A 26,799-nucleotide genomic window follows, 5' to 3' on the forward strand; every position below is an offset into this window, starting at 1 on the left:
ACTGAGACATTGAAGACAGGAAATGGGGCAGGATCTCTTCCGCTGCTATGCAGAAGAGATAAGAATGCATTGCGGGAGGAGAGTACATTGCGGGTATGGGGCAGGAGGACTGTGCATGGTGGGATCAAAGCAGGCAGACCGTGCAATGCAGGTGGTAGATCAGAATTCACTGCCATGTCTTAAACCCACAATATTTGCTGCTTCCCTAGAGGCCCTGACGCATTTATGGAGGCAGACTACATAAAAATATTTTGGGAAAAGTGAAAAGGCCTTTCTTTGCCATTTTGACCCGAAAATAAGATTAACAATGAGAGTATTGACAACGTCCCTGCCCCTCCCCCCACCCCCTGCAGCAGGAAGCAGCGCAATCTCTTTTTAGCGCAGTTCATTCACCAGCTCCGACAGCCCTTCCCAACAAACAATATTTCACAGAGCAGCCTTTAATGTCTTCCATGACAAGAGTCCCGTTTGCTTTACACGGGCGTCCTGGTGGGACATGGCACATTCATCAGTTTTGATCAGGTTCATTGATTTTGTCTGTGGTTGTAACATATAAAGAATGACTCGGGGGAATAATCAAACATCACAGAGGGAGGTGGGGATCTCTCTTACAATAGATTTGGCGGTAGCTGTTAGGAGAAAACCTTCACACACGCTCGGATGAATCGGCAAGTCTTTCACAGTTTAAAGTACGCAAAGGAAAATGTCCCCTGAAACGCCCCCACTGGCCAAAATGTGACCATTTCAACAAGCGAGATTTAAAGGGAGCACCAAGGAGAGGCGCTTACAGTCCATTCACATGCAACAGACAACAAATATTTACATCAAGGAGAAAGTGAACATTCTTACGAACAAAAATTGATATGGTCAAGGGAACTATACAAAAATAGTGAGATTTGGCAAGTAATGGAATGGCTGTTCTAGTTGGTGAACATGAAACGTGAGCTGTAAACTATAGCGTGGTGTGTGATGTCTCCATAATAAAGGAATTGGGGTCCCCAGTGGTGACGGCACCATAAGAGAGGTCGGCTTCTTCCTCTTTCAGCTTCTTGTAGGAGACGTCAGTGTCCTGGTCTTCTTCCAGCGGCTCCTGCTTGTGCAGAACGTCTTTCCGGTAGACCCGGTAGAGGAGCACGTAGAGCCCTGCTTCGGCCGCCTGGAAGAGGGCGTAGAGCAGAGGGAACATATACATGCTGCCGATAAGGTGAGGTGGGAAGGCCAGCTTCAGGATGGCCGTGCAGAGCTGTACGTTCTGGCAGCCCGTCTCCAGTGACACGGTCCTCCGGGAGCTGGGTGGAAGATCGAAGAGGGTGCCCAGACCGTATCCCAGGGCATAGCCCGCCAGGGGCATCAGTACGGCAACGAAGTAGACTGAAGCAGGGATGGTGGCCAATAGCTCAGGCCCCAGCATTGTACCCGTCAGAATGAAGAGGACCAGTAAGGTCACCAGGAGAGACCAGAGGGAGATCTAGGGAAAGGGAAACGAGGACAGTCAGATCACCAACAGTTTCAAACTGGATCAGTCATGGTCTGCCATTTTATTAAACATTCCGACAAGAACTGAACATAGCCATTTAAACAGACTCATAATGCAAGCATGCCATACTGTATGGGTTCACAACATCTGGCTCTCCAGATACTACCATCAGGCCCAGCCAGTATGGTCAATGGTGAGGGATGAAAGGAGTCATAAACCAACATATCTGAACCGACGTAGGTGACCTACACTAGTCCAACTATAATACAAACACACGTCCACATGTTTGCTTCTGTTGAGTTTCCTTTATGAGATTACATCTGTATTTATTCTTTTTGGGAAGTTTATGGCTCCCACTTTACTCTGTGCCTGGCTAGTTGACACTACGTTACCACAACATCATGTTTGTCTCCTTTCCTCACCTGATTCCTACATCCTTCTCTTCTCTCAGCTCCTACCTCCCTTCTCTTCTTAACAGCACTTTGCAATAGCCTTGAGTCTGAGTTGCATGGGTGCAGTACAAGCAGTCAATCACATCTGACGCCTCCCACTCCTGGAAGGAACCTCATGCCTTGCTTAGATGATACAATCCTGATATAATAAGATCATTGAGCTGTGCCACTGCAATCTATTCGCTGCTAAAACTATCCCTCATCTCACTGAAGTCCGCTCTGGTCACCATAAGCTTTATACAAATAACCCAAACAGAACCCCAATGCATCATTGTACCGCCAGCAACACATCCTAACATGCTCCCCTTAACAGACTAGTACCCCACCTCCCAGACTTTTGGCCATTTCTTAATTCTCCCCTTGGTCACAAGCACATGACACAGGAATGTAAATGTTGGATCTCCCTCAGGCTCTACAGCACAGCATTCTGAACCCATCCATGTTTATTTCTGTGATCTTCACTCCTACATCTTGCCTTCCCAGATATGTGCTGCTCATCACAGCTCTCACACTCTGCCTAGCTAACTTCATAGCTGTGGACCCACTAAACCGATCTCAATATATGCCACCTGGCCTCTGTCCCATTAAACACCATCACTGTACACTGTTACTGTGCACTCCCTCCCGCTCCATGCCACTGGGTTGGTTTTCTCCTTTCTGTCTAGATACCTCATTGATTAGAACGCTACGCTTTACGCTAGCAGAGAAGGTTCGCTACTAAGGGTTCATGCTCTGATATCAGGTGAGCGGGGACTGTGTAAATGGCTGTGTGTGGGAAGCGGGATGTGGAGGGGCACTTTGTGTATTACTCCTGTGTCTCCACAATGAAGCCACTAGCACAGCAACATTAGTTTCTATCTGATGCCCCCACCCTTCAAGTTGCACACAGTGGCAGGCTAATGCTGCTGCTGCAACTGATGACCTTGGTGAAACTAGCTCCAAATGAGCACAGGTTGAGGCAGTTGCTGTGGCAATGTGACCAGGATGATTTGTGCCTCTGAGCTGATTACATCCAAATGCCTAGCTTGGGCCTGGCTGGTCAAGTGCATTTTGGCTTGGATAAGCTAGGCCGAAGCCAGAGGTTGCAGCCTGGGCCATATGTCTAGGCAATAAGATGACTTCTCTCTGTTTCAGCGTTCTACGAACATCTATGTGCCACTGTGCCAGAAATCTTAGCCCCAAAGTAAAGGCGAGAGTGGCAACAGCTGGCCGCACTCCCCCATTCATTTACGCAAGGATGCCCCGCAAAGACCACAATGTATCTTTTAGTCAACTAGAAGAGGAGCTTTGTGGGCATGGGTGGGGGAGGAGAGAAGGAGGCCCTCTAACACAGCCACCTTGCATCCCTGAGTATACTTGGAACTATACTTTATGAATAGTACCCATTTTAATAGTCCCCCTTCCCCAGCCATAATCTTTCAATTTCACTTTATACTTTCTAAAAAAGGTCTCCTCTTCTTATTGTTATCCCTAAGTATACTGGATATTTCGTCTATCTGCACCGCGCTAGGGCTAAGTATTTAATTTTCTGAAGCTAAAGTTAGGGTTAAAAGGCATTTTCCGAATTGAGCATGTAGGTGCGAGCACTATGCCTGCCAGGCCAGGGCATTCTGAGGCTCTTGCCCGAGCAGCAGCCTCCTCCTGTTGTCATCCGAGGCACTGTCGGGTGCAGTGCTTACACCAAGGCCACGCTCAAGCTGAAGTTTGGGTTCATTGCAACAGACATAACCCGTTTGGGTTCATTGCAACAGACATAACCCACTGAACCCAATTTTCTGCAGCTCCAAGTACTGCAATTATGGGTTTCCTCTAAGCATGTATCCAGCTTACATTTAATTTCAGACACAATATGTAAACAAAGTGCCACCCGTCTTGTATATTGTGCAATCTCAAAAGAAAGACCACTTTAAACAAATGTTCATGTTTTCTACTGTTGTTTGTTTTTACTCATAAGTTCCCTCCATACCTATAACCATCATATTATAGCAGTGCTGCAAGTGAAACAAATTATCTGGGATTCAAGGGGGAGGGGCAGTGATGAGGTGGAGCTAGTTGTGGAGTCATGTAAGGCAAGTGACAGGCTTATAAAAAGTGTAAGAAAAACAGAGGACTTAAATAATACTGCACTACGATAACTACAGGAGATCTTAATTTTTGGGCTGAAGATTTAGACAACTCTAGTTTCCAAAGCCATTTTAGAGGCTAGGGCCGATTTGGGGTTTGGGCAGCAAGTATTGCATTCGACAAATGTGGCAGGTCACACATTGGATTGCATGTTTGATCATTCAAATTCTGTTCGGGTAGGTTCTCCATTTTTCCTACCCTTGACAGACCATGCAGGAACCCCTTTCACAATAGATGTGGACCACCTTAACACACCACATTCATCTTATATGAGTACACACGTCCGGAAATGGGCTAATATGGTGGTGAGAAAGTCTTGGCCCTATTTTTGTCCACTACTATTTAATCTGCCAAAGGAGCGTACCAGGATTCTTCCCCGTTCATCCATCCAAAATGCTTATTATTTGAGAATCTCCAATGTGGTTGCTTATCTAGCTCTGCGTTGAGTTATTTTGTAGAAGTTCACTCGTCATTGGGTCAAGCCCTGGTGCAAAAAAAGACTAATGGACCTGATTACGAGTCCGATGGTAACCCTGCCGGTGCTTCCGGCAGCTTTGCCGCCGGACTCGCAACACTTTTCTGGCACCTGACTTCCTGGTGCCACCGGGATATTACAGTCCCGGCAGATCGGGAAGTCATGCACCGGAAAAATCTTAGTCACCATTCCCATGGAGACCCATAGGACTCCATGGGAATGGGGACACGGAAGCACATACACCGTTGCTAACGGTGCCGGTGCTTGCATGAAAACTCTGCAGGCGGGGGCCGTTATGCCTGTCAGGTCAGACCTGCCGGGCGCTACAGCCCTGACCGCAGGTTGTAGTGTGGCGGGCCAGAAATGGGTGCCGGTACAGTATGACCGGCACCCATAATTCCGGATCGCCACACTTGTAATGAGGCCCTTAGATAATAGGAAGAGCCGTAAGGAGAAAAGATTATGATCAAAAGACTATGATTAAATATACTTGCAAATTGGGTAATGATAAAACAATGAATGATAGGGTGAACACAGAGTAAATACTATTCAAACCATATTTCTTCCACCCTTAACGTGTCACAGAGGCTGTTTAAAGTCATTCATGACCTCTGCTCTCTGTCTAGTTCCATAATTCAATCACAGCACAATATGTATCAGATAAAATTGCCAACATTCAGTTTGAATCAACATTTGTGCCGATGGGAGACTTGCATAAAACTTTGCGATTGATGCAGGATGATTTGAAGACTAAAGGGATTTTCGCATTCGCTCATCATGACTCATACTCATCTTTATCGGAGACCGTGGCCGCACATAATGGGCCTCATTCCGAGTTGGGTTGTCTGGTAAAAAAAGTGCCGGTATCGAGAGATACCGGCACTTTTACCGGACCGCACGACTACGGGTTTGCCTGTGCGGCACCTTGGCTTACCTCCAGCTAAAAGCTGGAGTACCCCAGGCACTCTACCGGCAATTAAAGCCTACATTGCCGGTGGTGGTAATGGCGTCAAATCCCCTCTGGAGTCCTATGGGACTCCATGAATGAGGATTTACACCATTCCACCGGCACTCGTAATCCGGCGGCAATACCACCCGGCCGAGTGCCGGTAAAGGTAAACTACTTGGAATGAGGCCCATTGTCCTAATGGCTCAACTCATGATCTTGAAACAAAATGTGTACCATTACTGTGTTCTAGTAACCACTAGAGATTTGTAAAAAGGCAGGCCAGTCAAAAGGTTGGGCCTGTCTACTTAATTTAAATTATGAAAGCAGAAAATGTGTTGCCTAATCTTTGGCAATCACAGAATAGATCTGCACGTGGGTATAGATTATTTCAATCTCAAAAACACAAAAATGAAAGTACAAACAATACATAAAAAGAATTTTACTATTTTGTAATGAACATATCAAAAGAAGGTATAAATATCTGGTCGTTAGCCGATAGTTATTTGGTCGTTGTCCAAAAGCAATAAACAAGTTTGGGAATACAGTTTTGGAACAATTACTATGTACAAAACATTAAGACAAATGAAATATATACATTCAAATAAGTATAATTATATACTAAACTTGAAGACAATTGAAATATGTACATTCAAATAAGTATAGAGTATTTAGAGCCTAGTATTTCTAGGTGGGAGAGATTACAAATTCCAAGGGTCTGTTCATATTAGATATCTGGTCATTAAAACTCATGATCTTGTCAGGTCCAGATTATGACGTAGACAAGATCTCTGCAGGTTTCAGATCTCTGCAGGTTTATTAATACATCGTTTGAGACAGGACTGGTTCCCGTACATAAGAAATCCACGTAAGTAACACCTTTGTTAAAGAAACCAACTATGGTCCCAGGGAATCATGCACATGTTCTCCCCACTCAAGTAAGCAGATGGAGCAGTGGCTAGGTTACAATTATTTATTTATTTATTGAATATTTATAAGGCGCACTATACAGCAAAAAGGTGTTTCCAGGCGCCACAAGATAAAAGGGGGCTGGGGCAGGGGAGAAAAACAACAGTAACGGTTTTACCAGGCTGTGTGACATTTGGATCATGCAAGTGCAGTAACAAGAAGTACAGGGGGGAGGGGGAAGGGGGAAGGGTGAGGTAAGTGACGGTCAGGGGAGGGGGCATAAAATGCAGGGAGGGAGGGGAGGAGAAGAAGGAAGAAAAGGCCAACGGGAGCCAATGGAGAGGATTAAGGGCTGGAGAGATGCAGTCTGTGGGCTTGAAGCCAAGGATAAGTCTTGCAGTCCTTTTCTGGATTAGTTGACGGGGGCGAAGAGAGGAAAGAGGCAGATTGGGGAAGAGGCTGTTGCAGTAGTCTAGCTTAGAGAAAACCAGAGCTCTGGAGACATTGAGTGTCTGGGGGATGTAAGGAAGGGGAGAATGTCTCTGAGGAGCTGAAGCTGAAAGTGGGCGTTCTTGGCAAGGTCCCTGATGGCATTCTTGGCAATGTCAGTGATGTGAGGGAAGAAGGAGAGGCAGAAGTCAAAGATGACACCAAGGTTCTTAGCCTCACAAGATAGTGAGGGGATGGGACCCAAAGAGGGTGGCCAGAGAGTGGCAGGGAAGCAGGGATCCCAATGAGAAGGATCTCAGTCTTATTGGCATTAAGACAGAGGTCATTGGTCGTGCACCATGCCTGAATAGCAGTCAGACAGTCAGGGATTAGAGAGGAAGAAGAGGAGGCAGTGGAGGGAAGCTTGAAGGAGAGCTGTATGTCAGCATAACAATGGAAATGAGGCGAGAAGGAGGAAATCAAGTGTGCCAGAGGGGCAAGGTAAATGTTGAAGAGCCACGGTGATAGGATAGAGCCCTGAGGGACGCCGCTGGTAGAGAGTGAGATGGAGGAGAGGAAAGGGCCCAGTTGCACCTGGGAAGGTCGATTAGATAGGAAGGAAGTAAACCAATCCAGTGCCAGGTCCCTGATACCAAGGGTATTATGGTGCCGCTTTATGAGGGTGGCATGATTGACTGTGTCAAAGGCAGAGGACAAATCAAGGAGATGAGAACAGAAGGAGAGTTGGAGTCAAGGTTTGAGAGCAGGTCTTCACTGTTGTTCAGGAGAGCAATTTCCGTACCTCTGGATACTCTGAAGCCAGACTGGTGGTCATGGAGACAGCCAACAGATTCATTGTGGTGGGTCAGTTTGGAGTTTGACCAGGAAGTGAGTAGTGGAGATAGGGCGGTAGTTAGCCAGGCAGGAGGGGGTCCGCAGACAGCTTTTTTAGGAGAGGGCGCACAACAGATTGCTTGAGGGATAATGGGAAGGAGCCAGTGGCAAAGGAGTGGTTACAGAAATCAGCCAAGGCAGGAACGAGAGAGGAAATGTGTCCTTGATAGTTCTGGAGGACCAGCGGAGCACCTGTTTGGAGGAGACTTTTATGGAGAGGACAGCTTTAGAAAACTCATCCAGTGCTATAGGCGAAAAGGAGGAGAGTATGGGGGACGGAGAGAGGATGGCCAAAGGGGACCTGAGAGCAGGTGGGGGATGAGGGAGGGGGTAGAGGAGAGTGAGGACAGGATGTCCTGGGTTTTGGTTGTGTAATGGGAGGCCAGTGCAGTACAGAGGGCCTAGGACGGAAGAGGAGAAGTTGAAACTGCAGTAGGATTGGCAAGTTCCTTAAAGATTTTGAACAGTTCAGCTGTATTGTTGGTGGAACCAGAGATGCCAGTGTGGATATGGGCCATCTTCTTGGAGGGGATGGAGGGATGGAATTGCCTTTGGAGCAGGCGACAGGCCAGTTTGTCAGTGGATGATTTTGAAGCCTGCCACTTCCGTTCAGAAACTCTGCACTTGTGTTTCAGGGAGGCTAGAATCATACCAGCTGTTGCGCTTAGAGGCAGGCTTCATACAGATCCTCATGACAGGGGCAAGGGTGTCAAGGGTGTTGGAGATGGAGAGGTGAAGGTTAGGGAGGGCTGTGTCGGTGGGAGAGTCAATGGCAGGGGTCTGAGGGGGGGTGAAACTGGCAGCAAAAGCAGCGACTGACACGCTCTTCATCGGTTGAATGGCAGAGAATGAGACTAGCAGTACGGGCAGAGGCTTAGTCGGGGACCCCAGGAGCTCCAGGTGAGAGGAGAGTAGAGCATGGTCAGACCAGGATAAAGGAGTAGTGAGAGGGTTAGAGATAGGAATGTCTGCTAAGATTAGTGCATCCAAGGTGTGTCTGGCTGAGTGGGTCAGATAAGTGGGAGGAATGGTGAGGGAAGAGTGTCACAGAGGTCACGGAAGAGTACAGTGGCCGCATCTGAGGAGTCAAGATGAATGTTGAAGTCTCTAAGGAGGAGAAGCTTGGAAGTAGAGGTCAGGAGAGAAGAGGGGAGGATGGAACATTAAGTAAGGAAGTGGGAGACCAGGCCAGTGGGCCTGCAGATGGTGGCAAGAGTGTAGGAGAAACACTAGGTCTGCAGACGAGGAATCCGAAGGAAGAGTAGGATTGAATGGGTATGATGGTAGCAGGGACCCATTGAGGGAAGATCAGGGCCACTCTGCCTCCAGACTAATTGGGCCTGGGCATGGAGAGGATCTTGTAGTGCTCAGGAAGAAGAGTGTCAAGAGCAGTGACAGAGATGGCATTGAACCACGTCTCAGTGAGGATGAGAACGTCAAGGTCAAAGTCTTCAAGAAGGAGAAATGTCAGAAGAGTGTTTAATGGCAGAACGAGCATTGAGAGTATCTAAGTGAAGCTGGGTGCCCCCTTTGAAGGTTTTCCGAGGAGTGATATAGGGATGTGGTACACCCGTCAGCGGTGGCCAAGGGGCCAGGGGAGTGGCAGAAGGAGAAATGGCAGGGGAAAGATGTTGATGAGAGATGGAAGATGCCTATCAAGAAGGAGGAGGTTGGGCTCAGAGCCCTGGGCCATGACAATGCCTTTCTGATAGACATTAATGATACACTTAGAGGATGAGAAGTGTGCCAAGAGTACTTCCCATCTGGTTCCACTACTAATGATATGATATGATTTGATGAAGAAGAGAACGGGTAGATGATTGAGACCATATGGGGAGTCCATAGGTCCGGGGAGGGGCGACAAAGAGGATGCCAGTGATAGTCTGCCTGGAGGAAGCATTGACGTAGGTGTCAGCGATGCTCAGGCCTGGGTTGGAGACCAGGTGTGCTTTCGTAAATGTTTTCCTTCCAGGCTTCGAGAGAGAGGTAGGATAGGTGATAGAGTAGCAGTTAGAGTAGATAGGGGGGAAGGAGAGTACAATGGAGGCAAGGGGAGAGAAACAGACAGAGGGACTGCACAGTGCATGAGGAACTCACCAGGTGGCCTAGCAGCAAGACAGGCGCAGACGAATCAAATGAACAATAAGTCAAGTGTCCAGGAAGGAGAGGGCCTAGCTTACAACAAAGAGCAGAAAGCACAACACCAGGAAGCAAGATAAGAAAACAGTGGGAAAAAACTTAACCAGAAATTGCAAGCACACACAAATATGATTTTACAAAGTGAGGGAGAAAGAAAATATGAAAGCACATTCAGTCGTTTCAAAACAAACAGATTTGACTCTCTAAATAGAGGTACAAAGCCTAGCCTTTAAGCACAGCAGCCATTTCAAAAGCACACAGATTTGATTATCTTAAAAAGAGAAAAGAGGTAAAAAGCCTAGCTTTTAAGCACAACAACCATTACAAAAAGCACTGATTTGACTTTCTAGAATAAAGGTAAAAGGCCTAACTTTTAAACACAGCCAGTAGTTTCAAAGAATAGAGATTTGACTTTGTAAATAGAGGTAAAAAGCCTAGCTTTTAAGCACAGCCGCCATTACAAAAAGCACACAGATTTGACTTTCTAAAATAAAGTTAAAAGGCCTAACTTTTCTCCAGCATGGGGTCTGGCATGGATTCACATGCTCATGAATATTCCCTGTCGTCTGGCTGGGAATCCTCGGTAAAAAGAAAAACAGTTTCACTTTAGCTTTAAAACTGTATTTCTCCTCTAAACCAATCACTGTCATCTGGGTCCTACTGCCCCATCCAATGACAGTCCTCTCCCTAAGTTCAACCCGCAGTGTCCATCTTCAGATTTTTACTGCACGCTTCAGTATTGGGAGTCCTCAGGTTGGTCTCCTAGCTATTTTGCGCATTTTCGAGTTTTTCCATAGAAAATTGACAAATGTTTAACTGATTTTGACCAAAGGACAGCTACCCTCAGCGGAGAGGCGCTGCCACGTAGATCTTCATCCACTGCGGATCGTCCATCAAAGTTTCGAGAAGGACCAGCCTTGGGCCTAGTTCGCGCCTTTCGACCATGTCCGAGGAGAAGAAGGAGGGCAGGAGCCTCTTCAAACGCTGCGCAAAGTAAGGAATTAAGGAACACATTCTTAGAAGATCAACATCATAAATGCTTATATTGCCTGCATCCAGACCATGATGATGAAAGATGCAAGATGTGCCGTGGTTTCTCAGAGAAAACTAAGAAAGATCGCTACAGCAGGCTGGCAGCGTGGCTCAAATCGAGCAAGGCTCCTGACTTGGCCTCTGGCCAGGGTCATGCCTCATCCAGGACCGACCGGTCTGAGGAGCGAATTCCCTCCAAGAGGAGTTTGCGATCTTTTGAGGATGCCCTCCCCCGCAGAGGTACAAGAGAAGGCAAAGCTCTGTGACGCTGGTTCCGCTGGGTTCACTTGATGCAGGCCCCAAGTTGGGCAGAGCGCGATCGGCATCACCATCAACCTCCACCATGAGCCTGCCAACGAAGGGGGCCTCTTCTTAGAGAAAATCCCTAACCCCGTCAAAACTCTGTTTATCAGCGGACAAACCAATGAGGGAAAACTAAGACCTCTCTCCCTTCCAAGTCAACTGATTCGACAACTGCCTCTTCGACAAGGGCCTCAACGACCGCATCGTCGATGAAGTCCACCACGACAGCATTGAAGGAGAGTGGGTCCATGAAGGTTCTGCCTATGACGACCACCCCGCATGTGTTCTTACCCCTGAGGCGTGATACAGCTGCGGAGGCAACAATTAAGGCATCAGGCACACCGTGGATGGGAAAAGGCCCTGTGACTGCATCGCCCAGAAGCCTCTGCAGAAGGAAAGAGAGGAGAAGCCCCCCACCCGATGGAACCTCTGCGGGATCTGGACCCACGTACTGCTCCAGAAAAACCAGAGCAGATGTATTCAAGCTTGGACAATGGCAACAACGATTTGCCTGATGAATACTGTACAGACCACGAAGGAGGAGAATCTGAGGGCGGTGAGCCTACGTCCTCTGTGCACAAAAGAAGGCACATCAGTCCGAACCCTACACCACTAGCTCCTTTCACCCCCTTGACAGAGGGACGTGTTTCTGGATATTTTGACGACTCTACACACAATGGTCACAGAGATCCAGCAGAGGATACCCCCTAAACCGGGGGACTGCTCCACAACAGGATCTTCAGGAGCCACTGAGGTTGAGCCCTCCTTGTCGGAAGAGAAAGACTAATGGGGGCTGGTCCTTGGCGTCACCCGACCCCCTCCATCACCACTGCCACATAGTGTCCTGACTCCATTCGGCGCTCCGGGTCTGCACATGGACACAGGCACAGATATGGCTACAGGTGCTGTCGAGGAAGACAACCTTGCGCCAGCTGACACAGAAACACCACACGCAGATGAGCCCCAACGGACGAAGTTGGATTCTTTCATTCGATGATATCCAGGGCCTCTAACCTGTTTCAGTTAGTACCTGAAGAAACTAGGGAAGAAGCGATTCTGTACCAGCAGCGCGAGTCTAGAAGGAAGACCATCATGTCCGTTCCTTTCCTGGATGATATTTGGGAGGAGTGCCTTGCGCAAATGAAGAACCAGAGTACGGCCCCGCCCAAGATTGACAGACTGAAGTAAAAGTACAGGGTACCAGATTCAGCACCCAGGTGCTTAAGATCTCAACCTTCACACGGCTCAGTGGTCTTGGCACCAGCCAGGAAGCACTCAGCAAACCCATCGTCAGTAGCCATGGTGCCTCCGGACCAGTAGAGGAAGAAGCTGGATGCAATGGGCCAGAGAATAATCTATACAGCAGCCTCCACCATCAAGGCAGCTAATGCCGTAGCCATTTTGTCCCGACATGACCGTGAGCTATGGTACAACCTGGGACCTATTCTAGACTTCCTGTCCGAGGACAAGACAGTCGAGGCACAGGACCTGTTTCAGGAGGTGTCCTCGTGCAATGCCATTACAGTGGCGGTGGACATTTCCAGGGCATCCACATATATCCTTACCTGGATGATTGACTCGTGTGATCCAGCTCCCATGCTCTTGCAAGCAAGCACACATTGAGGACCGTACATCTGCGGACGGAGTTGGGGTTCTCCTTAAACTGTCCAAAGTCCTGCTTGACGCCATCTCAGAATGCGCTGTTTCTGGGTGCCCAGCTCCACACAGTAACGTGCTTGGTGTCCCCCTCGGAAGAGAGGGTGGTACCATATAGGGGAAAGTACAGTGTCTGTCATCGGTGCAGATGGCCATGGTGCAGACCATCAAGTCGCTGCTGGTCATGAGGTCCTCCGGCATCAGCCTTGCCTGCCTTTGCAGACTACAGATGAAGCCTCTCCAGGAGATCCTGGATGCTAAGTGGATGCAAGTATCCGGGACCTTTGCGGAAAAGATCACCCTCAACAAGGAGTTCCATCAGGCGATACATTGGTGGGGTGTAAGGCTGCATCTCATCCCCGGACTCTGTTTCAAGTTCCGCCTTACCAGGAGACAGTCACTGCGGACACCTCTCTAGAAGACTAGGGATCACACACTGGGCAGTTGCATGCCAGAGGCCTCTGGCAGCCGGACGGAAAAAGGGCCTCTGCACCAACATTATAGAACTTTGGGCCGTATTCTGGGCCCTCAAGTCTTTATTGCCGTTGTTGAGGGGCAAGGTGGTGATGATCTTCATGGATAACACCACCACCATGTTCTTCAGCCGGAAGCAAGCATCCAAGTATTGAGTCCCTAAGGTCTGGAGTCCTGGGACCTCTGTTTACACCAAGAGCAGTGTCCATAATACATCAGCCAGAAACAGCCTCACATATCTGGGGTGTGTATTCAGCGCAATGTTACATTGATCATGGCTCTCAGGGCAGCAGAAGTGAGCCGGATCAACCGCTGCTTACATGGCCTGCTGCCCACCGACGTCTCATGGAAATCTACATTCCAGTTTATGGATCTCCCAGCGTAGCGTGCAGCGATGCACCTCTAGTCTGCGGGCAGAGTCTCCAACTAAGTCTTGTATCTAAGCACTGCTCTTCTTTGGCAGTCTCGCTCTGGGTAACAGGCAACCCACATTGCCGACATCCGGTACACCTTGCCCAGGGCCGTGCTTCCTTATCACTACGTGCCGGTTACACAGTTACATGGGAAGCCGCTCTACACTGCTGATGCCGATAGGCAGTGCTTCCATTGTAATGGTTTGAAATATGCTGCATTCATTTACAGCCCAGCTTGCCCTTCCGTAGCAACCAAGGCTAATATTCTTAAACTGTGCACGGGTCTGGACCACTGCAAACAGTCATGACCGATGCTGCTATTTTGAGTCGCCGCGCGGTCTGACTTCTTCGGCTCGTTTCTGAGAATGAGATGAGCATCAGGGCATACATCCAGAGACGCACCATCTGAAGTGGTGGGCAGGCGGGAGCAGCACAGGTCCACCTTTGTAGAGCAGCAGAGTGGGTCGGGTCCTATGCGGGTCGTAGGCGCCCGCATCCGCGCTCACAGGGAGCTCCAGAGACCAACATCCAGCAAGGTGCAGATTTTTGGAGCAGTCTGGTCTGTTGAACGATCTCACATGGGTGGTTGATGGCATATCATATCATATCTAGATGGCGGTGGGGTTGGGGTATTTTACTTGTTATAGCTGTCAGCAGCCTTTGACATGTTGACCATTTATTACTCCTGGGGCCTCTGTGCAGTTTTGATATTGGATATTGAGATGAGGATTTAGCCTGGCTTAGCTCCAAACAGGAAGAGTTCAATCTGTTTGTTTGCCTCCTTTTGTATCATATAGGACCTGCAGGGTGCCAAAGGGATCTTCAATGAACCCTGTACTATTTATCATCCAGACGAAGCCACTGGCGGATCTCGTCCTCTCATTTGACCTGGTGTTCAACCTTTACACCTTTTCGGGGACCCCAAGATGCCAGGGTGGACCACCTCAAACGGTGCACGAAACAGGTCAGTGGGTGAATTAATTCCACTCGTACCAAATTCAATCCACAAGACTGACATTCTACTCTGTCGTAATTCTTTACTCAGAGCACATATTAATTTTCTTCTCAGAGCAATTGTGACAAACTATTAAATTCTCATATTTGGTCCTCCAACTATTGGCCCACTTTTCTTGGGTCTTGGCTGCCCTGGTGCAGACATCTCGGGGTTTAACTTGATTGTTCTTTGTCCCTAAATGCTCAAATCAATCTGGTGTCTAGGCTTTGTGTTTCAACCCCGAAACCCCAGAAGAGTCAAGGACTATTTTACTCTCTCACATAAAGTTCAACTGGTAAATGCATTTGCTTCTAGTTCCCCTGATTTCTGGAATGCAATATATCTGGGACTGCCATGGCTTGCATTGCATATAATACATATTATTCAAAATGCTGCAGCGAGATTACTTCTGCATTAGGACTGAACATACCATATTTTACCGGCTCTTGATATATTGCATTGGTTGCCATTGGAAAGGCAAATCCAGTGGAAAGTTTGCCAATATTTTGGCGGTAAATCTGCTGAAATACCATCAAACAGAATTATTGTTACCAGCACTTGTTCCCGTGAGTTTACCACAGAATTACAAGTGGTGGTAGGCAGTGTAAATCCCCATTTTGTGGAGTTCATAGGATTCCATTGGGGATTTGTGGTGGAATTACCACCGGCAGAATTACTGAATGGTAATTCTGCCAATATTTGGAGGAAAAGTGGAGGATTTACCTCCAGCAATAGACTGGAGGTAAATCCTCCACTTTTCCTTTGAAAATAGGCAGAATTACCACTTAGTAATTCCGCTGGTGGTAATTCTGCCAAATTTGTAATTTGGCAGTGTGAGAAAAGTGGCGTAACGGAATTACTGCCACTTTTTTACTGCACCGCCAACCTTCTTATGCGGCTCTTTGCCTGGTGTATAAATTCTATTGCAATCATGTTTGCATTTTGGTAAAAAATGTTTTTACTTACTGTAAACCAGCCAAAAAGCTGACATCAGTATTCTTTGGTCTGTTGACTATTCTTAAACGCAGGCATGTGAAGTGGGTTGAACGCTCTTTCTCGTCGAAGCTGGCTAAATTGTGAAACTGTCTGCTGCCAGCCATTTGTCTCATTATAAACCATCTGGAATCTAGGGTCAAAATTAAAACACATCTGTTTCTGCATTAGTTCTCTTTTTGTGGTAGACAGATCTCTAAATATGTTTTCTCTAGAGCTAAGACACCATACCTGATAGATGTTTTAAAACATGCACAAATTACATAATAAACCAACCTCACAATACAGTTGAGCAAAAAGTATGAGCCAAACTTTCCCCCCCCCATCTATCAATGGAAGCTACAATTACTAGCATGCAGACTGTACGTCTAGAAAATCGTCTATGGATCTGGAGAGAAACACTTTGGAGCTCATTTTATATGAGCCTATAATTCGGTGCGGGGCAGTCTTGCATATAGACATAAATATAGGAGGGTCCCCGTCACCGGATTTTGGTCATTTGCACGGCAGAGCAAAAAGCGGCGTACAAGCATGCACGTCTCCTGTTGCTGATGCATAAAGCTAGCGGACCCCATAGGGAACCACAGCATTTGCACCTGCATGAAACTCCATGCTGCCACAAATACTGGGAGTATTTCTATGGCAGAGAGGAAGCAAGTGGCGGAAGCGCGAGTTGTGTTCTGCCTCTCCTCTCTGCCATACAAATGCAGGAAAATGTGCGTGTTAGAAACATGTGTAAAAGGACTACGCATGGCTTTAGACGTGTTTCTTACGTTACGCCCCATCGAACATGAGCCCCATTGGGATGAAATGCAACTGATTACAGTCATTGTGTCACACAGCATGCATCCATGCGCATCGCTGCCATTTTTAAACACATTTGCACCTTGAGATGCAATAGTCTCTTCTAGTCATTTAGTCGTGGCTGTGTCTGCAGCCTTCCAGACCTAACTGCACTTTAATGTGCTTACATTCAAAACAAATACAAAAACACACACGCCGAAGCAGAGTTATTTTGAGCTTGTAATGTCCTGAGTGCTGGGCCCAATGGATCACTGCTGCTGCAGTATATTATAGTGGCTCAGACATGGGTCTCTGCCTTCCCTGGATCCAGACCCTGCGGAGATAGGTTTGTCCAGATTCTGAATGCAGGGACATCTGGCCCAAGTCCAGCACTGCATTAGGGATATTAACACCATCCCGATCCAGGCAGGAAATTACCAGCAGTGGACGGAGAGACATGCTCACCTTGCTCAGTCTGAAAACAGCAATTCAAATAAGCATTGCGGGCAGTTCAAACATTAATAGCTCCAAAGAAGTCCCTCAGTGCCCCCCCTCCTCACATGTTCCCATCTCACAGGCAAGTGGATGATAACATGTAGGGTAGCAGATAGGGTTCGCACCCTATCAGAGACGTCGGATTATCATTCTGTTTACCTGTGACCCAGCAACAGGTGAGAAAAGAAAACCCCCTGAGCCCCCCTGCTCCGCCTCAGCCTGTGTACTCTGCATGGGAAAGTGGGTGGATAAGTCCCAATGCACCCCGCACCCCCCGATTTCTACAGCCCTGATTTCTAGGGCTTACTAGTGGTGCGATTGCTGAGTTGGTAAGGACTATCAGTAGCGGAGGACCTGGACGTCCATATCCGAGCGGCACAGACTTTAATTGCGGACCTGCAATGAGTCTATGGGGTCATTACAAGGTGGGCGGTAAGGGATACCGGGCACCGGTAAGGAGACCGGTGCCGGTAATCCCTTACCGCCCTATTCCAAGGTCTCTTGGCGGGGACCGTAAGGAACATGTGGTCTGGCCACACGTCCCTTACGGGTCCCACTAAGGGACCAGGGCGCTATTAACGGGCTTAGCGCCCTCCCCATTCCAATTGAGCCCTATGGGGGCTCAAATGGGAATGGGGAATGACATGTTCAATGGGGACTTACCGGTCCTGCCAGTGTCGGACTACACCGTTAAGTCCCCATTGAACTACACCGGTGCCGGACCCGTTATTGGTGGCAGTCATGGCGCAAATAGCACCATGACTACCACCAATCTCAGAATGAGGCCCTATGTTTTGTACTGTTGCTGAGTGCTGCTTTTCTAGGCATTTGCCGTAACAGAAGCCGATGGTCCTGCTGGAACTTTACAGGGTGATAGTTTTCTCAGCGGCGCGCCGTAAAAGTATCTTCCAAAAAATCCAGAAAACAAACATTCTTAATTTTCTGCATTTTTAAAGCACTCACACAGCCCGGGGACATGATGGCGCTGTTACAGGAGTTTTTTTTTGTCTTAGTTGCGTATTTATAACGCACTTAAATATCCAGAGGTTTCTAAGAGCGGACCAGGGGATCGATCCTGTGTTGCTTTGTGTTGTCTTGCTTACAAGGAGAGCATGTTGCCGCTGAGCTATCCTCCCTGAATTCTTAAATAAAGAAACTAAAAAGCAAGGGAGCGAAAGAAGCATATTGCCATTCAAAATGTAACGCGATTTCACTATTACACAAAATGAATAATTCTGACAAGAAAAGACTTCTTCAAGTAGAGCAATTTAAAAGAAAGTGTGCAGAGCAGTGCAGGTGAATGGGGGGGCAGGGGCTGAGGGGAAGGGATCTTCGAAAATAACACGGCTTAAAAATATCATTAATGAAGAAAAATTACATTTTTGCGGAGAGAATTATTTTTTTCCAAAAACAAGTATTATGATGAAGTTAGTTATCTCGACTTCCTTGATTTTAAAATTTGACTGCCGCAGCATTAAAGTAAATTAGCTTGTTTGCCTCTATGTTTTTAAGCTCCTCATTATTATTATTTTTTTTAACTTTGTTTATTTTAAATCAAGGCAGGATGACAATTACCAACATTATAAGCAGTGATTATTTAGACATGTTGATCCCCAGTCCTTTATCCCCCCCTGAGTTTCCTCCCTCCCTCCTCCCTTTGGTCCCTCTGTCCCTTAGGCATTGTAGGCGGAATCTTCCCTCCTGGGCCGTCCAGTTTGCGCCTCAGCGTCTATGTATCTTCCTCAGGGATCTCTTGATTTTTCAGGATCCAGCGGGCCCTGGTAGGTTTATAGGTCAGGGCGGGGAAGCGCTGGTCGAATTCCAGCACTGGGGCCCAGATATTCTGGAAACGATGGAGAGTTCCCGCTTGTGCTGCCGTCACCTCCTCCGCTACCAGAATGTCCCAAAGTTTGGTCCACCATTGGGCTATGTGAGGGCCTTCCGGGGTTTTCCAAGCTCGGGCCACCACCGTTTTCCCTGCTAGTAGGCAGTGGGTTAGTAGTTTCACTCTGGTCCCGGAACGCGGGTAGGTCCTGGGGATTGGAGCTCCCAGCAAAACTGGTTCTGGTTCCAGGGGAATCGTTGTTCCGGTAATTTGTGTGATGGACCCCAGGCATGATTTCCAGAATTGTTGGACCTTTGGGCAAGCCCACCACATGTGGGAGAAGGAGCCTGGGTGGCCGCATCCTCTCCAGCAAGAATGATCCACCTGGGGGTTCATATGGTGAAGTCTGAGGGGCGGGTAGTACCACCGCAGCGTGATCTTGTACGCACATTCCCTGTTGGTAATGCAGGTGGACGAGGTGTGTGTTCTGGTCCATATGTCCACCCAGGTTTGATCCTCTATCGGGTGGCCCAGGTCTGCCTCCCATTGGGCCATGCAGCGGGTTTTTGTGGTCAGGAAGTCACTTAGGAAGCGCCTGTATAGGGTGGATACTCTGCCGCGGGTTGGAAGGTCTCCCAGAGTGAGTTCTAGGGCAGTAGGGGGGCGTGTCGCTGCTTGCAGAGTTTGGGGATGTGAGTACCAGTGGCGTAATTGAATGTAGGTGAATCTATCCCTTTCCTGGAGTTGGAATTTCTCCTTGCATTGGGCGGATGTGAGAGGTCTCCCCCCCATATACAGCTGGTCTATGGTCTCCAGCCCACCCTTAATCCAGTTACGAAAATTTTGACGATTCGTTCCCGGTGCAAACGTTGGATTATGGAAGACCGGGGAGCGTGGGCTCAGTCCTCTTGGCACTCCCTTTCGTTTTAGCGCCCAGTCCCAGGAGCTAAGGGTGTGTTTGGTTGATAGCAGGAGATCTCCCCATTGGGTCCTGAGGGGGGGCGGGATGAGTGGTAGAAATCGTAAGGGTAGGGGCACTCGTGATTGTTCCAACTCTACCCATCTAGGGCGGTTTGTCATATTTTGCCATGCCTGGACCTGAGCCAATTGAGCTGCCACTTTGTAGGCCTGCAAGTCTGGGACCCCCAATCCTCCCAGTTTGGAACTCCCCAGCATACTTCTGAGAGGGATTCTCGCTTTCTTACCTTTCCAGATAAAGTTCAGCATTTTTCTCTGGATCCCTCGAAGAGTTGGTGTGGGGATCGCTACTGGTAGGGAGGCACAGACGTATAGGAACCTCGGAAGGAGGTTCATCTTGCATGCAGTGATGCGCCCGAGCAGTGAGATCTCTTGGGACCCCCAGCGCTTCAAGTCGCCTTCCAGTTCTTTAAAGAGTCGGGGGAAATTGGCTTTGTATGTGTCTCTTGGGTCAGCCGGGATGTGGACCCCTACATAGGGGATGGCTCTTTTTTCCCATGTTATCGGGCACATCTTAGTCAGTGGTTCCCGTTCTGTTGGGGTGAGGCCGATACCCAGGGCGGATGATTTATCGAAGTTTATGGTGAGGCCTGAGACCTCGCCATAGCTGGCGATTTCTCGTATCGCATGTTTTAGAGATGAGTGGGACTCCGAGATCGTGAGCAGAATGTCGTTCGCGTATAGGGCGATTTTGTGATGCGTGGGGCCACTTTGTATGCCCTTGATTTGGTCGTTTCGCCTGATCTTTTGTGCAAAGGGCTCCATGGTGAGTGCGAAAAGCAAGGGTGACAGTGGACAGCCTTGCCGGGTTCCGCATGATAGGGGGATTGGAGCCGAGCTGTGTCCGTTGATTCTCAGGCTAGTTTTAGGGCACTTATAGTTGGCTAGAACCATCGTTTGGAAAGTTGACCCGAAGCCGAAGGCCCCTAGGGTGTGTCTCATGAATGTCCAATCCACCCTATCAAATGCCTTAGCTGCGTCGAGAGCCACTAAGACTAGTTTTTGGGAGTTCCGGGAGGCAAGGTCCACCAGGTTCAGGGTTCTCCGGATGTTGTCACCTGCTGTCCGGTGTAGGATGAAACCTGCCTGGTCGGGGTGAATGATCTTCGGCAAGATGCGATTTAAGCGGGTTGCTATAATTTTTGAGTATATGTTTGCATCGATGTCTAAAAGTGCGATCGGTCTGTAGGACGTTATGCTTCTTGGATCTTTTCCAGGTTTGGGCATGAGGATGGTGGTTGATTCCTGCATCGATGGGGTCACTGCTTCCGTTTCCCTGAAGGAGTTGAATAGGGTAACCAGGTGGGGGGTCAGTTGTGCTCTGAATAGTTTGTAAAACCTGGTTGAAAAGCCGTCTGGGCCGGGGCCCCGTGTTTTAAGTGATTTGATGGCTTCCTCAACTTCCTCCCTTGTAATGAGCTCCTCCAGTTTGTCTCTCGCTGCATCGGAGAGACGGGGCACTGCTGCCTGCTGCAGGTATTCCTTCTGTTGTGATAAGTTTCGTGGGGTTGCCTTCATGATTTGGGTCAGATAATCTATTGCGAGTCGTTGCTTTTCGGGCTCTGAGTATAGTGTGACCCCGTTGGGATCACGCAGACCAGTGATCGCGTTGACGCGTCTCTGCTTGGCTAGCTTGGCCACCAGGAACTTGTTCGCCTTGTTACCCTTCCCGTAATATGACTGTTTGGCCTTCGCCATTAGTTGGGCGGTTTGTTCCGCATAGTGGGCTTCCAGTTTTTTCCTTGCCGTACGAATGGTCCGTTGCGTTTTGGGGGACCAGCCTTTCTCCTTGTGGAGTGCCTCGGCCTCTCTTAATTTGTTCTGTAGAGCCGTCCGGGTCTGATGCCTGTCTCGGTGGTAGGCCGCACCTTGGGCAATTAGGGAGCCCCTGATTACTGCCTTCATGGCGTCCCAGTTGTTCGCTAACGAGGTGTCCGAGGCTGGATTTTCGTTAAAGAAATTTCTTATTCCTGTTGCGATCTTGTCTCTGGTGGCCATGTCGTTAAGGATCGGGTCGTACAACGTCCATTTACGTGGGTTATTGAGGTTAGGGTTCTGAACCCGTAGTTCCAAGAGCACTGGGGCGTGGTCGGATATCGCTCTTGTGCCGATGGAGACTTCTTTGACTGAGGGGAAAGTTTGCGGGGAGATCAGGAACAGGTCGATCCTTGAAAAGGTGCGATGGACAAATGAGTAAAAAGAGAAATCTTTTTTGTCAGGTTGGAACACCCGCCATGAGTCTATTATCTCCAGGGTCCTGAAGAGTCGGTGGAGGCTAAGTGCTTGGGTGAAGTCGCTTGGAGTCGGGGGGTGTGACCGGTCTTTGGTGGGGTCGGGAACCCCATTGAAGTCCCCACCGACTATTGTTTGGCCCTCCACAAAGCTAGCGAGAGATGTGCCCAAGGAGTCATAGAAGTGTGATTGTCCAGTGTTAGGGGCGTACACCGAGACGAGAGTATATAGATCTCCCATTAGGAGGCATTTGACCTCTGTAAATCGGCCTTCTGGGTAGATTTTCGTTTCCAGAATCTGTGGGTTCAAGTCTTGTCTGAAGAGGATCGCCGTACCTCCTTTTTTGTTTGTGCCAGAGGCAAAGAATTGGAGCGGGAATAACCGGGAATGAAGCCGGGTCACATCTACCAGCAGCAAGTGAGTCTCTTGGAGCATGGCTATCGCTGCGTCTTCGTCCCGGAGTTTCAGTAGAATTGCCTTTCGCTTGTTAGGGGAGTTCAGGCCATTAACATTCAGGGAGAGACCCGAAGCGTCTGGAGGTCTGCTGAAGTCTCACTCTCCTTTCCTTGGGTTAGAGGGGGGTCGTGGGGCGGTGATTCAGCTGCGATGTCTGTTGGGGAATCTCTTGATCTCATCCTGCACTTGAGGTTTTAACGCGGAGCCCCAATGGGGTGACGCAACTTTAACTGGAGGGTAGACCGACATTGTAAGTACGGGCGTACCCTCGGCCAACAGGGCCAACTGTCCCATCACGTATTGTGTACTGTGGGTTTCCAAGGAACAAAGGTTGGAAAGTATCCTTGGAGTGGGTATGAACCATGGGTATGGCCCGCCGCCACCGCCTTCAAGGTTCCTTACTTCGAGACAAAGGTGGCGGGTCCTAATTTAGGTAAGGGCACCGGCGTCCAGGCTAAATTGCTGACAGAACCTGGGACCGTGGAAGCGTCCTCGTTCATCTCTTTCTGTTGCTCCGCTGGGTTGACGACCATGACGTGCGTTTGGGCTTTGGGGAGGGAGGCGGTCCAGAGTCCTCGGTCCTCTCCGGGTTTGGCGTGGAAGGATCTCGGGGCGAGGCTGGATGTAAGATTTTCTCTGCGTCTTCCAGGTGGCTGATTCGGCATAGGGTGCCTTTATATGTAAACTGGAGAGCTGTCGAAACAGCCACCTGTAACAGATCTGTTGCTCCTGAAGGAACACTGCCAGAGGCCTGAGTGCTCTTCTTTTCTGAAGAGTAAGTGGTGAGAGGTCCTGGTATATTTGAAGTGGGGTGCTCTGAAAAGTGATCTCTTCTCCTTGGTGACTGATCGCTGATATTGCCTCTTTGGTTGTGAAGAAGTGGACCCTGGTAATAACATCTGGGGGAGGTCCGAGTCTGTCCCTCGGCGCGGGAGGAGTCTGTGGGTCCGGTCCAGCAGGAGCTGAGATTTGTCCAGATCCGGGAGTAGGGCCTCGAAGAAGCTTCCCACGTAATCCGCTAACTTGTTGTCGGGAACAGAGGTTGGGACGCCCCGAATGCGGAGGTTGTTGCGACGTGCCCTATTTTCAAGGTCTTCATGTTTGAACTCCAGGATCTCGCATTTGTGGTGCAGGGAATCGATGGATCTTTGCACTTCCCCCAGCGTGGTAGTGTGGTCCTGAGAATGGTCCTCGATTTCTCCGAGCCTCTGTTCGATTTCTGTGACCCTTTGGTCCGTCTGTTCAACTTTAGCGGTGAGTTCCGAGAGGCAGGCGCAAAACTCCGATTTAATATCCGCCATGAAGGCTATCAGGTCTCCTTTGGTAGTGAGGGCGCCCCTGTCCTCTTGTGGCTTCTGTGGGGTCAGTTTAGGAGGATCTTGTTTCTTGGGTTTCTCCGGTGCAGTAAACATGGCGGAGATATCTGTGCCCTTGCTCACCTTTGTTTGCCTAGACATGCTGCTCGTATTGGGCGGTCTTGATTGAAAGAGTAGCAGCGGGGCCCAGGGCAGTGGGAGGCTGCACTCAGGGTGTGTATCGCTCTCGACCCCCTCTCTGGTCCAGATATGGGCGAGCGGGCAGGGGCGCCCCAGGAAGCGTTGGTGTGGGGGGGGTCTCAGTGAGTTGGGAACAATGCAGGATGGCCGACTGTTGAGTGAGGGGGGGTATGTCGCTGCGATGAGGCCCACGGGCTCGAGGCCTCTTTGGATGAAAGCAGTTCTTCCGCTGCTTCCCCGCCCCTCCTCAAGTCTCCATCGGTGGTCCTTCGCTGGTGGAGGTCCCAGGTCCCTCTGTGAACCTCCCGTGTGCGGTTCTGTAATGATGTCGGCTGTCGCTGAGCAGAGGTCCCGACTCGTTCCGAGTAGCAGGGGGAGGGGAGGAAGCCCGCTCTCCCGGTCCCTCAGAGTGTGCGTCAGGTACTCAGGCCCCAGCCGCCGAGGATGCACTTGTGTGCGTTCCGGGCAGCCTTGGTATGAATCGGATGGCTCTGTGCTAGAGTCCGCTCCCCCTTTCCAACTCCCCGGCGCTCTAAGGCCCCGTTACCACCAGGTGCGGAGTGTGCAGCTGGGTTCCAGCTTGGCGGCCATCTTGGTTTCTTCGGTTGGAGACGGGCGAGAAGTTCGGCTGTTGAATTCTGGTAGAACGCCTCCTCGGTCAAAGGTTATGTTTGACCAGGTTGTGCCATGTCGGTTCCGGTCGTCTTAGATGGCATTGGCGACACGGAAACCCGCTTAGAACCGCCGGGAATTGACGGCGGCGGCGGGCATACCACGGGCGGCCTCAGAGGAGCGACCACATCGATGGCGCTCCAAGCCACGCCCCCCTCATTATTATTATTATTATAAGTCAGGGTGATTATTATATGGGACCTTTTTTTTCTCCAAGCTTTATTTATCATTTTCATAGTTAATCACAATTCAGAGCATGCTTCTGGTCATCAGTCAACAAAGCAACAAATCAGTAACCAACAATTTCATCCAACAACAGTAACAGTAAACAAAAAGTGCCATCAGTGTCGTGTCCGAATAATATCACAGTAATTCAAAGCATTGAAGAGTCTGCGGTTTGTGGGTAACGTGTTCCTTAGATCCCAAGAACTGGATGATAGGGCGTCAGGCTGCACAGAAGGTTTGGTATGAGTCAGTAAGGATGGCAGTTATTTTTTTCAGTGCTACCAAGGTCCATACTCCGACCCATCATTGCGTCACTATCGGGTCTTTGGCCAATTTCCATGAGAAAGCTAGGGTTATTCTGGCTGATATTAAGAGTTGCATTATCACCTGTGCTGTCTGGCTTTACAGTAGGTATCCAGCATCTGTCGCTGAGTCCCTCAGGACGATTACTCGGATCCAGTGGGACGACAATCCCTGTAAGGTCTCTAATGTCCAGTACAGTTGAGATCGGGGGCAAGACCACCAGAAGTGTCCTAGTGTTCCTTTTTCCCCACATCCCTTCCAGCATCTGTCTGAGAGCCCGGGCTAATTTCATGCAGTCGACTAGGTGACATGTACCACCTACATAAAATGTTGTACCCAAATTCCTTCATCGCTGTGCATTGTGATGCTTTATGGGCTCTTTCCCAGATAGATGACCAGGATTCTAGCTGAATATCGACTCCCAGTTCGGTCTTCCATTTCAGCATATATGGTAGGGTGTCAGAGTCCTCAGTCGGGGTCAAGGAGCCTATAAAATGTGGTTGCTCGCTTTGAGTCAAAGGCCTTCTGATAGTGTCAGCTCTGTCCCTTTGGGTTCTCTTGTCCCTCTATCCCTGACATCCCTGTTTGTGACCCAGTGGCGGATTTTGCTATATCAGAACTTTTCCCCTTCATCAACTACAAGTCTAGTCTTGCACGCTTCAAAGGTTAGCAGAGTTGAGCCTGCATACATGTGTATCAGGTGCAGTTTCCCCCCCATGTTTTGTCAATTTGTGAAAGGGAGGCTCCCTGTCCCCGGACTGAATTCTGGGTTCCACAGAATCAGGGTTTGAGGGTCCAGTCCCACCAGAATTCCCAGCATCCTAAGTCCCATGTCCCAATACCCCTAGGAGACCATGATTGTGTTTAGCAGTTTGCCTCTGTCTTCACGGACCCTGGGGGTGAAGAACAGAGTATCAGCCAGAGGCAACGCTGTGGCCCCTTGTTCCAGGGCCACCCACTTATTTCCAGTTCCCGCCCCCCAATCGCATATAGGACCAACTTGGGCCGCTATGAGGTATCTCTTAAGTGAGGGTATCCTCAGCCCCCCCTTGCAATGCTGAGCGCAGTAACACCCTCCTTCCTACCCGGAACTCTCCCCTCCGTAAATAAAATTGAACAGCTTCCCCTGAAGCTGGGAGATAGGTTTCTCTGGGATGTGGACCGGGAGGACGTGGAACACGTATAGTAGTTTAGGGATGAGGGACATCTTGACGGCTGCCACTCTTCCAAGTCAAGAGATTTGTTGGTGCTTCCACCTTCCCAAATCCTCCTTGCATTCCCTAAGTACACTCGGGACATTTGCCTTATATAGTGTGTCGGGGCGAGACGTTAAATAAACTCCTAGGTATTTTATCTTGTCTTGTACCCAGCTATGGGGCAGAGAGGGGAGAATGTCCTGCAGCACTCCGTCCAGTTCCCCAATGTTCATTCCCACCAATTTCCCATAATTGATTGTGAATCCAGAGCAAGTCCCAAACTGTTTAATAATTTCTAACACTCAGGGGACTGACCGTGCCCGCTCAATTAGGTATAAAATAACATCATCGGCGTATAGCCCAATCTTGTGTTGCTCGGTCCCCAATGTAATTCCTGAAATGCCCCGGTCCTCCCTTACTGATTGAGC

At 49.1% G+C, this 26,799-nt stretch overlaps 1 protein-coding gene across 1 annotated transcript in view; it reads right to left on the reverse strand.

Moving 5' to 3' along the window:
* Positions 1 to 424: 424 nt before the first annotated feature.
* Positions 425 to 26,799, reverse strand: part of SLC10A4 (solute carrier family 10 member 4) — a 124,274-nt gene continuing 97,899 nt past the window's right edge. Inside the window, exon 3 of the mRNA XM_069631698.1 lies at positions 425 to 1,468. Coding sequence (XP_069487799.1) covers positions 953 to 1,468 — 516 coding nt within the window. The 3' untranslated portion in view covers positions 425 to 952. The remainder of the gene's footprint in view (positions 1,469 to 26,799) is intronic.

This window comes from Ambystoma mexicanum, chromosome 6q (genome assembly GCF_040938575.1).
Source record: "Ambystoma mexicanum isolate Mex_15411 chromosome 6q, UKY_AmexF1_1, whole genome shotgun sequence".
In the NCBI taxonomy this organism is placed as follows: domain Eukaryota; kingdom Metazoa; phylum Chordata; class Amphibia; order Caudata; family Ambystomatidae; genus Ambystoma; species Ambystoma mexicanum.